Source organism: Prionailurus viverrinus, chromosome D2 (genome assembly GCF_022837055.1).
Source record: "Prionailurus viverrinus isolate Anna chromosome D2, UM_Priviv_1.0, whole genome shotgun sequence".
Lineage (NCBI taxonomy): Eukaryota > Metazoa > Chordata > Mammalia > Carnivora > Felidae > Prionailurus > Prionailurus viverrinus.
Genome location: NC_062571.1, coordinates 45,750,886 through 45,765,644, shown reverse-complemented (window position 1 = coordinate 45,765,644; position 14,759 = coordinate 45,750,886). Strand labels below are relative to the sequence as shown.

Genomic DNA, 14,759 nt, shown 5'->3' with positions numbered 1-14,759 from the left:
GACAGCAAGTGAGACAGAGCACAAGCGGGGGAGGGGCGGAGAGAGAAGGAGACACAGAATCTGAAGCAGGCTCCAAGCTCCTACCAAGTGTTCAGCCCAGAGCCCAACGCGGGGCTCAAACCCACAAACCTTGAGATCATGACCTGAGCTGAAGTCAGTCACTTAACTGACTGAGCCACCCAGGCGCCCTGAAAGGTCATTTTAGATAAAGAGAAATAAAGGCGGTGACTCGTTCAGCCCAGACAAGATGCAGGACTGTGTGTGATGGAGTCATAGGGACAGACTGTGTGTTTATAAATAGTGGAAAATCAGGTTTTATGACATAATATTTATTTGGTCTCTGCTCCCAATTCCTGACATAGAGCTCTTAAAATCTTTGTAATTTCCTGAGTGATGGGGGTGCTTGGAGCCTCCTTTGTCCTAACATTTGGTCTTGGACTCCAGTTCCTGATACAGAGCTCCTAAATCCCTTGGAATTTCCTGGGTGATAGGAGCATCTTTTGTTCTAATGAGGCACTTCTTGCTGGGTTCCTGGATAGCTTCAGGATGGCAGCTGGTGACTAGAAAGACCATGATTAGTAGCCTAGAACTTTCAGCCCCATCCCCCGCCCTCCATGGAAAGGAAAAGAGAAAAGAGTTGGACATTGAGTTAACACCCATCATGCCTCTGTGAGGAAGCCTTCATAAAAATCCGTAAACCACTAGGTTCTGAGAGTTTTCCTGATACCTCCATGTGTCAGGAGGATGGTGCACCTGTTACCTAGAGACAGGCTCCTGTGCTCAGGACCCTGATAATAAACCATTAAACATATGTAAAGTGTTTACTTGAGTTCTGTGAGCCATGATAGCAAATTATTAAACCTGAGGAGAGGGTGTGAGAGCATCCAGCCAAGTTGGACAAAAGTATGGGTACTGTGGGCACCCAATACTTGAGATTGAAATGAAGGCCAGTCTTGTGGAACTAAGCCCTTAATCTGTGGGGTCTGCGCTAACTCCAGGTAGTCAGTGTCAAAATTGAATTAAATTGTGTATGACAACCAGTTGGTGTCCACAGAGAATTAGAGAGCTGGTTGTTGGTATGGAAAACCTGCACATATGGTGTCAGAAGTATGCGAGCAGAAACAGCTTTTTCCCTTTATGCTTGTTGGGTGCATAATGGTAAATGTAAATCCAGGAGAGCTAGGCTGCAGAGGAGCTGAGGATGAGGTGATAAGTAATAGCAGAAGAAATGAAAAGCAAAGAGCAGCTAAAAACATTTTAAAGGAAGGACAGTATTCCCCAACAGGTAGGATGTATCAATGAAGGAGAGAAAAGTCAAAGATAACTCGTTTCTAGTCTGAGGCACTGTTAGGAAGAAAAGGTGATATTATTATTAGGAAAGAAGACTGGATTTTGAAAATAAAGGAGATTTGGTGTAAAATGATCCTTAGCACAACTTGGAAATACAGGCATATATATTTTCCCGATCTTACTCTTGCAAAATATAGTCGCTCTACCTGTAGTGCCCATCTATCCCTTATCTCCTTTCTCCCTTTAATTCTCTTCTTCCTCTTCAGAACCATCTCAAATATCACCTAGACTTGTAAATAATTTATATGAAACTGGATATCTGTAATTTCAATACTTTACCCTTTGAACCTTTTTATAACAGGTTATCGTTATGTTTTACTAAATGTTGTCCAGTTTTATATTCACCACTTTTACTAGCATCATTTCCAAGACCGGTTTGGTAGGAAGGTGTGGCTAAGTTTACTGCTATTCTCCCAATAAGTCGATGAAAAAAATGAACAAGATCCCCCTCTTAATGTGTAATCCTTCCTCCATCCATTGGGCAGTAAGTTCAATACTTAGGCACACAACAGATCTCTGTGTCCTATAAATAATATGTACTTAAATGCAGGCAAATTATTTGGAAGGATCTATATATACCCACTTCAATCACCAAGAATAGTCCCCCATAAGAGAAGACTGGGATTACATAGTGGTATGTAATGGGAGGTCAGGGGAGACTTCCAATTTTTTGTTTTTAAGTTTTGATGAACGCATACACATATGTGTTGTATAATTTTTTAATGTTAATGAAAAGAAGAAGTGAAATGTCCTTTTCATTTCTCCAACATCAGCTAAACATATGCTTCCCAGAACTTATTATGAAGTTTGTCTCTTTAAGTGTTTGATTCCTTGCCTTCCTACATAGACATGGACACTGTCAAAAGCAGTTAAAGGCTATGATATTCCTTTGTTCCTATGTGGCCTGCTTCTTGCACTGCCAACTGAATTTTTATCTGAGACTTCCCATGTTTTCCGAGGTCATTACATGCTGGAGGGTCCCAGTTCCCCACTGCCCCTTGCCCTCCTCTCCTCATTTGTAATTATGTTACTCTGTTACACGTTAAGAAATTATATTAGTATTAAGTGAGAAAAGATGTTCTCGTGAGTAAATGGCAAGAGTGCTAGGGCATGCATTTCAAGAGTTCTGAGGTCTTTATGCTTTTCTGTGAGTTCTGTGCTTGTGGTAGAACTCTTGGTTTTCTGAAAAGTGAGAGAATGCAGTTGGAAATTGAATTTGTGATAAATAAATCAAAGACCTCTTAAAAGATCCAGGCTCAAGTAATTTTTAAAACCATTTAAGTTGTCATGAATGTGTTTCGTTAATGATTCATCACAGAAAAAAACAATGGTGACTTAGTTGCTAGGAGCTTTTTTGTATGTTTTTGGTTTTGAGTCAGCTCGCAAAAGGAAAAAAATTCAAGCTGCTCAGTTGTGGTTTTCACTGAAATTTTTCAAAGTAAGGAACTGGTGTGGTTTCTTCATCACTATAGCAGCTTTAGCTAATTTTTGCTTTTGATTTTGATTTCTCCTAGAAAAACCTGGTGTAGTAAGGAATATCTTTGGTCATTAAGTCAAAAGGCAGAGAAATGCTTTGTGCTGTGTAGTGTGCAGATGTCTGCATTTTATTAGTGTTCTTTTGAAACATCTGGATACCAGTTAGCTCAAAATAACTATGTGGCAGAGTTAATTACTCTTCAGAATAAGAGGTCTGATTTCAGACTACCACCAACCCTTCCTCCAGCTCTACCAGGTTTGATAAATAATAAACGCTGTCATGGGTGGTGGTCAGTTTCCGCTGGCGAACTGGAAGTACAGGTTACTCTGTGGGCCAGTGAGAATGGGGTCTTGATTTGGGGGTCCTTGTTTCTAAGGACACCTGCCGTGTGGTCCATACCTGCGTAATCACCCCATTTCCTTTCTAGTTCTGCCAGCTGTGGACTCTGCTTTTCATTGAAAGCATCCACCTCTGTCATGATACCTACTAGCGCTGTCGCTCACAGACCCCATCCGTCTCTTCCCAAACACTAGCAATGCTAGCGGCAACATAGGCTAATGGGTAGTGCTACAGGACTTTAGAATAGAAAAAAACCTAGTTGACTCCTTTCCATTTCTGGAATAAAATTCTTGGCCCTTTTAGTTTCTGCCCTTGTGCCCCCATCCTATCCCTATCGGCCCTGCTCACTGTTAGCCTTCCCTGCCACCCCATAGAAAAGAAGTAAAGGCTTGCTGTTACGAAAAGTGAAAACATCAGACTGCAAATAAGATCCTTCTTGCCTCACTTTGTTTTAAAATATTTTAAGGTTTCTTGGTTTTCTTCTGTGCATGTGTGTTCTTACCTGTCATTTGGCTTTATTGAACGACTTTGTTTTCAAATTCTGTGTTCTTCAAATATGGTAGGTATTCAGAAATGCTACTTTTCCCCCCTCCTTTACAACTTTGCAGTAGTCTGAGGTCTGCCCTAACTCCAGGTAGTCAGTGTCACGTCAAGTATGTTGCATCATTTGTCCCTCACATACCCCAGTTGTGCTAATATCTCATAATCCATTGGATTTACAAATATAGTAGAGAGTGGCTTCTTTTTTGTGGTCATACTCTTAGTGTCCATCAGAATGTGGTTAAGAATTTTTAGGTGACCGCATATTTTTAGTAATTATCTTTGGTTTCCAGTCCCATGAGAAGCAAAGCAACTAGCCTTCCCTTAGGTGTAAGCTCCTGTACTGGAGGGAGTTTGTTTCATCTCAAGCATTGTTACAACACAGAGTATTTTACTTACGGCTATCCTTGAAGGGTTTTGGGGTTTTTTTGTTTTGTTTTGTTTTGTTTTGTTTTGTTTTGTTTTGTTTTTTCCAGACTAACAGTTAAGTAACCCTGTGCTGGTATGTCTGCCAGCTTCCAGAAGTAACAACATTTATGTATCACTGATTAATCAGAAAGTTGAAATGAAAACCTATTTTTTCTTTAGCCCAGGCAGTAACCGACCACCTGCATTCCTTTCTGGGTACCTCCCTTGCCCCCTCCTTCCTCTGCTCCAGAGCTTCCCCGCCCGGCTAACGCTTCTGCTCCTTTCCTTATTACCCCTCCGTTGCCTCAATTCACTAGAAGCCTTTCTTGGCTCATAGCCTGCAGAAAATGCTGATGTGAAAGGTAATTTATGTAACTACTTCTCTTCTGTATCTTGCAGTTGAGTTTTCTGATTGGGCGTGGCTCGGAAAGAAAATTTCACTTTACACACAAGAATGCCTGGGTTCCATCCAGTGGAAACATGTTTTTTTGTTATACATACACAGTTTCTGACTCATGGTTCTAGAACTGTTGCAGTAACATAGGCATTTTGTTTACACTGTCTTGTACTAGGAGGGGTCCAGTTTCTAATTAGCATCAATGTCTAGAATAACAGGATTATAATCAGATTTGTAAATGTTACTGTTTCAGGCTGTGTTTAGTTTCCCACCGAATGTATTAGTTTGAAACCCTGGATAAGGGAAAGTAACTTTTCCCTTCCCTTAAGAAAGCAAGAAAAATGATAGCTACACTTGTGAGCATGCTGTAGTATATAGAATTGTCCAGTCACTATGTGGAACACCTGAAACTAATGGAATATTTTTAAAGAAAGCAAGGGAAATTGGGGGCGCCTGGGTGGCTCAGTCGGTTAAGTGTCCGACTTCAGCTCAGGTCATGATCTCTTGGTGGTGGGTTCCAGCCCGCATCAGGCTCTGCGCTGACAGTTCAGAGCCTGGAGCCTGCTTCAGATTCCGTGTCTCCCTCTTTCTCTGCCCCTCCCTTGCTCACGTGTTCTCTCTCTCTCTCTCTCTCTCTCTCTCTCTCTCTCTCCCCCCTTTCTCTCTCTCTCTCTCAAAAATAAACATTTAAAATTTTTTTAAAAAGAAAGGGAAATTAAAATAACGTAATGACTACTTCCACAGATTCTAAAAGAGCAATGAAGAAAGTGCTTTGTGTATGATAGAAATACTAATTCTCAATAGCAGACTATTCTGCCCTCATGAATTTATCTTAAAGTAATGAAATCAAGGTTTATTAAGCTGTTTGTTTAAACTCCTATAAGTTTAGCCTTTTTAAGACATAGATTTCTTTGTTATCTGCCACTGCTTCGTAATACTTAAAATAGCAGTGATAATATAGCTGAGATTGAACTATTGACCATGTCAGCTGCTTCACATGCATTGTCCTGTGCGGTCTTGATGGAACCTGAGAACAGAGGCTGTGCCTCCCCAGGTAAGCAAGTGCAGTCACCACAGTAGTTGCCACTGAGCTGGGTCCACTTGGTCAGGAAGTACCGGGCCCAGATCACGGGCCTAGCGTGGCCTTCACTGAGGCATTTGCCACATTGCATAGTAGCATTTTCACTGATTTTAAAAACATATTTTAGTGTTTAATTTTTTTTTTTTAACGTTTATTTATTTTTGAGACAGAGAAAGACAGAGCATGAACGGGGGAGGGTCAGAGAGAGAGGGAGACACAGAATCCGAAGCAGTCAGCACAGCACCCGACGCGGGGCTCTAACTCACAGACCGCGAAATCATGACCTGAGCCGAAGTCGGACGCTTAACTGACTGAGCCACCCAGGCACCCCAAAACATATTTTAGTGTTTAAGCCAAATTTTTTTCTTATTTTTGAGAGAGAGAGAGAGAGGATCTTTAGCAGGCTTCACACTCAGCATGGAGCCCAACTCAGGGCTCAGCCTCACAACCGTGAGATCATGACCTGCACTGAAATCAAGAATCGGACCCTTAACTGACTGAGCCACCCCCCAATTTTGCCTTAAAGAAACAAATGTTGGGGCGCCTGCGTGGCTCAGTCGGTTAAGCGGCCGACTTCGGCTCAGGTCATGATCTTGCAGTCTGTGGGTTCGGGCCCCGCGTCAGTCTCTGTGCTGACAGCTCACAGCCTGGAGCCTGTTTCAGATTCTGTGTCTCCCTCTCTCTGACCCTCCCCTGCTCATGCTCTGTCTTTCCCTGTCTCAAAAATAAAATAAAAACGTTAAAAAAAAATTTAAAGAAACAAATGTTTAGTTGTAATATTACTTACAATTTTTTTTTTTCTGGAGTACTTTTTAGGACCTGGTGCTTTTGCCTCTTACTGCTTTATAGTCCTTTTGTAATACATGCAGTGTATTGTGAATTGTTTAGAACTTATAGGCCTGTCAGGATTTTTACAGACTACGGTTTTTCTGTCTTAATACCTTAAGTTTTAAGAGTCAAGAAATATTCATATATTTGCATGCCTAATACACGCATCCATTTTCTATGTTAGGGACCAGGAATTGAAGCATTGAACAAAATACAGTCTGTCCTCATGGTGATAACTTCTCATGTGGGGAAGCCAAGACAGTAAACAAATCTATAATATAAAGTCAATGGTAAAACATTAACGTAGAGGGGGCTAGAGAGTAGGAATGAGAAAGGTGCTGTTTTAAAGAAGGTGGTCAGGGAAGGCCTCTTGGAATGAAGAAAGTTTTAATAGAGGCCTGAGCAAAATAGGGAAGCAAGCTCTAAAGCAACAGGTAGCTGCTCTATCTTTAAAAAGACTATCCTTGGGGCGCCTGGGTGGCGCAGTCGGTTAAGCGTCCGACTTCAGCCAGGTCACGATCTCGCGGTCCCGCAGTTCGAGCCCCGCGTCAGGCTCTGGTCTGATGGCTCAGAGCCTGGAGCCTGTTTCTGATTCTGTGTCTCCCTCTCTCTCTGCCCCTCCCCCGTTCATGCTCTGTCTCTCTCTGTCCCAAAAATAAATAAACGTTGGAAAAAAAAAAAATTTTTTTTTTAAATAAATAAATAAATAAAAAATAAAAAGACTATCCCTTCTTGGGGCACCTGGGTGCCTCATTTGGTTGAGCATCTTCAGCTCGGGTTACAATTTCACAGTTCATGAGTTCAAGCCCCATGTTGGGCTTTGTGCTTACAGTGCACAGCCTGCTTCAGATTCTCTGCCTCCCTCTCTGCCCCTCCCCTGCTCTTTCTCTTTCTCAAAACTAAATAAGCATTAAAAAAATTGTCCTTCCTTATTCTAAAATTTCATTAACAAGTACATTTGTTCCAAGAGCTCCCTTTTCTAAATATAATCATTTTATTTTTCTAATAGGCTAAAGAAATATGTTCAGCTTTAGAATTTGCTCTTTATGATCTATGTACCACAGATAAAATTCTCTTAAGTCATATCATTGGCATTTAGCTTTGTGCAGTGGCAGTATCATGGCCAGTGAGGTTTATCCAAGGTGCAGTTATTGCTAATTGGAAAAGATATCATTTGTGTTTAGATAGATGTTTGCAGAAATATACAAGAAGCCATCTTTTAAAAATGACGGGGACGGGGGGCTTGCTTGGGTGGCTCAGTCAGTTAAGCATCTGACTTCGGCTCAGGTCATGATCTCGTGGTTTATGAGTTCCAGCCCCACATTGGGTTCTCTGCTGTTAGCACAGAGCCTATTTGAGATTGTCTGTCCTCTCCTCTCTCTCTCTCTCTCTCTCTCTCTCTCTCTCTCTGTCCCTCCCCCGCTCACGCATGCTGCTATCTCTCTCTCAAAAATAAACATTTAAAAAAATAAAAATGACTAGGGAAGTTTTCTCCAACCACCAGTTTATGAGATATTGTATATTGCTGTCTGAAAAACTTTTGTTCCCAAAATTCTTTAAGAGATGTCCCTGAGGCCCCCCATTACTGTAACTCAGTGGAAGTTGTACCCAGCGTCATTCAAGAATCCTTCATCGCTCACAAACACACATTGTGCCAGTGAGCGCCAGGTAGCATGCAGACATTAACCTCACCCTGGCCTTCTTCCTTTGGGTTGAGAAACAATGAACTGCAGAGGACAAAGGGTGGCCTAACCCTGAAAACCTTGGGAGGGTGAGTGACCAGGACCCACAAAACCAAAGTAGTGGACATACTTTCCACGTCCACTCTACCAAACACCTAACACTACCAAGTACAGGCGCATTGAGACACAGTTAGTTGTCTGTCGCTTGGCCTCCTGCCATCCTTGCAGAAAGGATAGAGGGAATTGCTCATCTCCAAGAAAAAGAAATGACTTGTCAGCTTCTCGTCTCTTGGTTGACAGGCTGACAGTGAATAAAGGGAGGAAGAGACTGGGACATCTGGGTGTACTCGTTTGAAGCCAGAACTTCTATTTAGACATCTAATATTAGGTTGAATCAATCTGTTGACTATCCATTTGCTCATATTTGTATGCTATCAGAAAGCAAAATTTTTGAGCTCCTTGCTACCAAATCACCTAAGTCAAAACATGAAAGAAAAATTTTAAAGCCTTCCCGGAGTTAATTGCCTTCCTAAAAGTGTAACATTCATTTGAAGGTGGTTTTTGTCTTGTGAAATCATAGTTACTGGTGTTTCCCACTGGGCTGTCAGTCCCCAGAGGACAGGACTGTGCCCCATTCACCTCTTAATCCCCAGGAGCCCTGCTCCATGGTCTCATCCTGAGCTTGTACCAGAACACAGAAACTGCACTCCAACACCAGTCTTTCGCTCATAACTGTCCAAATACTTAAATTCAGTGCTCATTCTGTAGCTCTTGCTAGGTGACTCCTTAGATTTCCCTGGACTTTGTATCATAAGCTTCTTTAAGTGTTCTTGGAAATAACCAAGGTATTGAAATGCAAAAAGTGGACAGTTCAATTTCTAGCACTTTTTTTTTTAACCTGCCAGAAGGGTGTTCTAAATGCATCCCCTTCTTTCTCACCCCCTCAGGTATCCGTTACAGCACTGATGTGAGTGTAGATGAAGTGAAAGCCCTGGCTTCTCTGATGACCTACAAGTGTGCTGTGGTTGGTAAGTGATCTCCTTTGTTGCCACCTAATGGCGCTTGGGGAAATATGTTTACATACAGGGTTACTGTTAGGATGTTATTCAAGGTGCACAGTTTAATGCCCACACCATTTTTCAATTAGCCTTAATTAAGAGTTAGTCTTTTTTTTTTTTAATGGAGGACTTGTTATAGGAATCAATTGGATTTTCTTGAAGTGTAGATCTTTTTTTTAAATCCCTTTCTGTACACTGTAAATAAGACCAAATCATAGTAGAAGGGAAATAAATGTTTTTTTCTTTTAGAATTAGGAAAGCACACTGATTACGCATCGTAACTTGCCTAGCCTTATCATTTCTGTTCCTCTAGAGTTTTAGTTAAAGTACAACATTTTAGAAGAGATTGATGTGGGTTTATTTCTTGAATTTTTTGAAACTAAAGCTTAAAGTGTCATATTTATACATTGCATAGTGCTTTCTGCATCTTTAATTTTTTTATCCTTTGTATGGAATAACAACTTGCAGCCTTCTCTTCCAGATGTGCCATTTGGGGGTGCCAAGGCTGGTGTTAAGATCAATCCCAAGAACTATACTGTAAGTAACAAAATGACATTTGTGCACATGATACACTGATGGGGGACTTGTAATTACTGGGCTTCTGTGTGTCCCCCATATCAGTGAGATTAATGGCCCCTATTGCTTTTTAAAGGAATGGAAAAACAAGTAAAGAATTAACACATTGAGTGTTGTGCCATATAAGGGTCACCTGGCTTAACATCAATGATCAATGTCCTTTTTTCATTTTCTCACTTGGTTAGAAGGTAGTTAATACCTTCATATTCTTAGGCATTTATATCCATGTTATGTATTCTATAACATAAATATAATATGCTCTATATAAATATAGTATATATTACTATGAGATTTTTGTGTTGGGTTATCAAGGTCCAGTGACAAATGTCTTAATTCAGTAAAAATCTTATTGTTTATCCTATCAGTTCCAAGTTAATTTAAGCCATTACTATACTTTACAGCACCAAAGTAACATCTGTTACAAACATAACATGTATGATTTCATTCTTTTTAAGATTAACCATTTAAATGAAAATATACCATAGGGATTGCTCATAGGGTCCTATATTAATACAAAGAGAACAGGAACTGGGATCTGAGCCCTAATTCTACTGTCTGTTGTTTATATGAGCTAATTTGTGATCTGTCATTTTCTCATCTTTAAAATGGAAATGCCTGCTTTATGAACTTTGAGGATTACACAAGAAGATAGGTGAAAATGTCCTATAAATAGAAAATATAATCCAACTATTACCTATCTCCACCAGTAGTTTTCTGTCAAAACATTTGTTTCATTGTTGTTTTGTTTTCATGTTTTTCCTTTATAGGATAATGAATTAGAAAAGATCACAAGGAGGTTTACGATGGAGCTGGCAAAGAAGGGCTTTATTGGTACGTATTACCATGCAGGTTTCCACAGAGTAGGAACATCTAAAAAGTACTGTTCTTAAGGTAAACTCCTGCTTTTACCTGTGTGTACATGGGTAGAACTGCCCTTTTACTCTGAAAAGCTGGGTTCTGTGACAAATATGGTGGACGTACATGGGCCTGTTTTTGATACATCTCTAATAGCAAAGTTCAGGTTCTCACTATGCAGTATGGACACCAGACGGATCGCTTCCACCTCGTCTCCTTGTACAATCTCTGTTGTGATGTCCAGAAAGATTCTAGGAACTGAATAATACCTGTATTATAAACATTTTTTTAATATGTAGAAATCACTTTCACAGTAGTGATCCTGTTCTGAAAGCAGTGGGAAATCTGATGCCTTTGGAATTGGAGGTTCAGCACAGTGGGCACAGGCTGGGAGGTGAGGGGCCTCACACTAATAGCTCACGCTGCCATCACCGGCTGGTTTGGAGGGTTCCTGGGGCTCCTAATGTTTGTTACTAGGCCCTTTCATCAAACACTAGATCTCTGAGGTGCTGATCTTCACTGGCTTGATGTTTCCGTATCATACTGTCATCTATCTCATGTGCTCTTTCGTACGAGATGTGAATTCTTTGCTGTGATGTGTAAATATTCATTTTAACTTTAATTTTCAAGGAAATTAAGTCTTTATATTTCTTTTGTTGATCTAGAGGGATTCTAATTTGTTTAAATAAGAAAAAATATTTAATAAAATGTTTGCCCTTGTAACATAAAGAAGACTGACTAAAATAAGAAAGAAAATCTACTCTTTCTCTGTTTTCCAGCCCCTGTGTTTTTATTCCCCAATATTCTCCCAACTATTGGTTGACAGGTTCCTATGAACTTAAGATATCTTTATTTTGAAATGCCCTCTTTTTAGGGGAAAAAAAAAAGGACATGAAATAAATAAACTAGCATAGAAATAAATAAAAGTTAACACTAGAACTTTACCAGATTCAATATGTCTTTCATCATTTAAAAGGCATGCAGGGGTGGGGGCGCCTGGGTGGCTCATTTGGTTGGACATCCAGCCGAGGCTCAGGTCTTGATCTCGCAGTTGGTGGGTTCGAGCCCCTGTGCTGAGAGCTCAGAGCCTCAAACCTGCTTTGGATTCTGTGTCTCCTTCTCTCTCTGCCCCTCCCCTGCTCTCTCTCTCTCTGTCTCTCAAAAATGAATAAACATTAAAAAAAAAAAATTGTAAGTAAACAAACAAAAGGCATGTGGATTCCTGGCATGCCTCCCCCTCAGCACTGCTGTGAGCTCATACAACCACCATACCGGCAAAGCAAGGCACTGGGTAGCTGGAGTTGACTGCCTCCTTTACGGAAATGCCCACTACTTCTGAGATTTGGGGAACTGCTGTCATGTTCAGCCTGTTGACAGCCTTCATGATTTTTATATCGTATTTCCTCTTAGCTTAAGTCGCAAACGTATTTAATGGTCTTGAGTGGTTTCAGACTTTATTCAGTTGTATTTATTGCCCTTATCTAGAGTATAACCAGCTAATTTTCTCTACATTTATACTGTCAGGTACCTTATAATTCCAAAGGTTAGAAGCAGTTTGACTCCTTGGTTTAAGTACTGAGGCCTCATTGCCTCACACTGCAGCTAACCCCATTGTGGCACGTAGAGGGAGGTGAAGGAGTTCTTTCTCTTCCCCCAGGACAGAACTGGTCCTGAGCAAACTTCTGGAACTGATGTTATTTCTCCATTCTTCTCCAACTTCTCTTTCCACACAGTTTGAGAGTATGAGTTAAAGCTGGCTCGGAGTCCTGGCCCTGTCACATTGTGTGCATTTAGGATTAGCTTTTGAGTTTCTGCAAAAACAGTCAGCTGGGGTTTTCATAGGGATGTTGCCGTCCTCACCATGGTGAGTGTTCCAGTCCAGGAATACTGACTGTCCACGGACTCGGGCGTCCTTTAAGGTCTTTCAGTAGTAGTTTGTAGTCTTCGATGCACAGATTTATACCACTTCTGACAAGTTCATTCATAAATTGTGTGTGTGTGTGTGCGCGCGCGTGTGCGTGTACGTGTATGCATGTGTGTGTTCTGAGGGATATTGGTCTGTAGAATTCTTTTCTTGCAATGTCTATGATATCAGGATAATACTGGCCTCATAGAATGAGTTAAGAAGTGTTCTCTCCTCTTGTGTCTTTTTTTTTTTTAAAGCTTGTGAAGGTTGGTGCTAATTCTGCTGTGTGAGTTTAGGTACCACCTTTGCAAACCGTGAAGTTCCCTTGCAATAACCTGATGTCTCCCTCCTTTTATTCCCCTAGTGTATCAGGCACCAGAATTGCCCTTTCAGCTCTTGCTCATGCTCTGTTAAAGCAACTGCACTCTCCAGCCAGTTTTTCACCTTCTTTATACTAGTATGGGATTGAGTGATGGCATTTTAGCTTTCCTGAGGGTAGTTACATGTTCTACAAGGTATGGACTTTCAGACCTGTTCTCTGTAAGATACTTGAGAATTTTTCTGCAACTCAGGAACTATTTGTGATCTGAATGTCAATTTTTGTGTGGAATAGAAAACTCACAAGCCTAATAATATTTTGTGACTTTGGCGTTGGGTAGAGAGAGCTGTCTCACCTTAGGCTGTCTAGATGAATTGAGGTTTTTGAGAAGCAATGTATCATGGTACATTTCTGATTTACAAACTATATTCCTCATACTTGCTCCTTGCCAATAGCCCTTCTCCAACTGGAATTGTTATTTGAGCCAACAAGGTTACTTGACCCTTGATATTGCTAAAATACTTTTGTAGATACCACCAGAAGGCTTCAGGAGCAATTTGTCGCTGATACCTTGGGAGAAAAGCAGTATGATTAAACACATCTTTACTGACATCCTCGACGTATGTCACTCTAAAGGAATGGACATCATGAGCAAATGGGGATGGTAGAGCCCTTTTGTCAGAGGATGAGGCTAGAATGTGGAATGAATCCTTCCAAGTAGGAGAGTTATATGGAAGGAGAGTAACTTTGGGGAAGTCAGACTTCATGAGGTTTAGAAGCTGCCTAAAGGAAAGGGTACTCAACTCAGGAGGGTGACAGATTGCCGGGAGGAGGGGCAGGACTGTAAAAAGCAAGGCTTGACCACTTCGCGGTTGTCTTATGCCATCTTGTGTCCATCGCATCACAACTTGTGCAGAGAAACACGTCACCTAGGATCTGGGCGTCTGAGATGTAGGAAAATACTAAAACGTACCTTGTTCTATTGGTTAAAAAATAAAAAATATAGAACTCAGGGACAGCCCTTAGAAAGAACTTTATTTGACAGACTTAATAGTTTAATCATTTGGGGCGCCTGGGTGGCTCAGTCGGTTAGGCGACCGACTTCAGCTCAGGTCACGATCTTGCGGTCCGTGAGTTCTAGTCCCGCGTCGGACTCTGTGCTGACAGCTCAGGGCCTGGAGCCTGCTTCGTATTCTGTGTCTCCCTCTCTCTGACCCTCCCCTGTTCATGCTCTGTCTCTCCCTGTCTCAAAAATAAATAAACGTTAAAAAAATTTTTTTAAATAGTTTAATCATTTTTAAAGTTGTGTTTTCCTTTTTATGAAGGTAATGAGTTTGTATGATACAATTGACACAATATAGAAAGTTATAAACAAGGCCGAAATGGAAACCTAGTGAACAAGTGTGAGCGTGTCCTTCCAAACTTCTGCACGCAGACAGTGTATACACGTGGAAGGATAGATGCTTAGATGTTACACAGATCTAACTAGAGAGGGAAAAAGAATTTTATTTAAATAGGAACATACTATATATGTGCTGTATGAAACCTGCTTTTTTTCCACGTGTGTTTCGGTGAATATTTTTTACATAGATACACCGTATTTTATTTAGTTGACTCACTAGATACTTAGGTTGTTTTGATTCTTACTATTTCAAGAGATGTATTTCTGTGTATCCCTACTTTGGCCGATTTGAGTAGGCATCATTTAACTCATTTTTATCTGAGATCTCAGTGTGGCCATCAGTATTAGTGCTGTCACTAGACTTTTTGTTGTTGTTGTTGCTGCTGCCTGTGGACTAAGTTCTTATTATCCTCAAACTTTTTAATTTTCTGCGATCTGAGGAATTGAAAGCTAAGGTTTAAAATTGCATACACTGAGTAAGCTTTGAACAACAGGCCAAAGCACAGGTGTGAAGGTATTAATGGGACTTAATTCAGTTGCT

The 14,759-nt window shown here is 40.8% G+C and overlaps 1 protein-coding gene across 2 annotated transcripts in view; it reads left to right on the top strand.

Annotated features, from left to right (window-relative positions):
- The window catches only part of GLUD1 (glutamate dehydrogenase 1), a 38,092-nt gene that overhangs the window by 7,739 nt on the left and 15,594 nt on the right, over positions 1-14,759 (top strand). For both annotated transcript variants that reach the window (XM_047824401.1, XM_047824402.1), the window contains 3 exons: positions 9,050-9,130; positions 9,642-9,697; positions 10,504-10,567. In XM_047824401.1, coding sequence (XP_047680357.1) covers positions 9,050-9,130; positions 9,642-9,697; positions 10,504-10,567 — 201 coding nt within the window. The remainder of the gene's footprint in view (positions 1-9,049; positions 9,131-9,641; positions 9,698-10,503; positions 10,568-14,759) is intronic.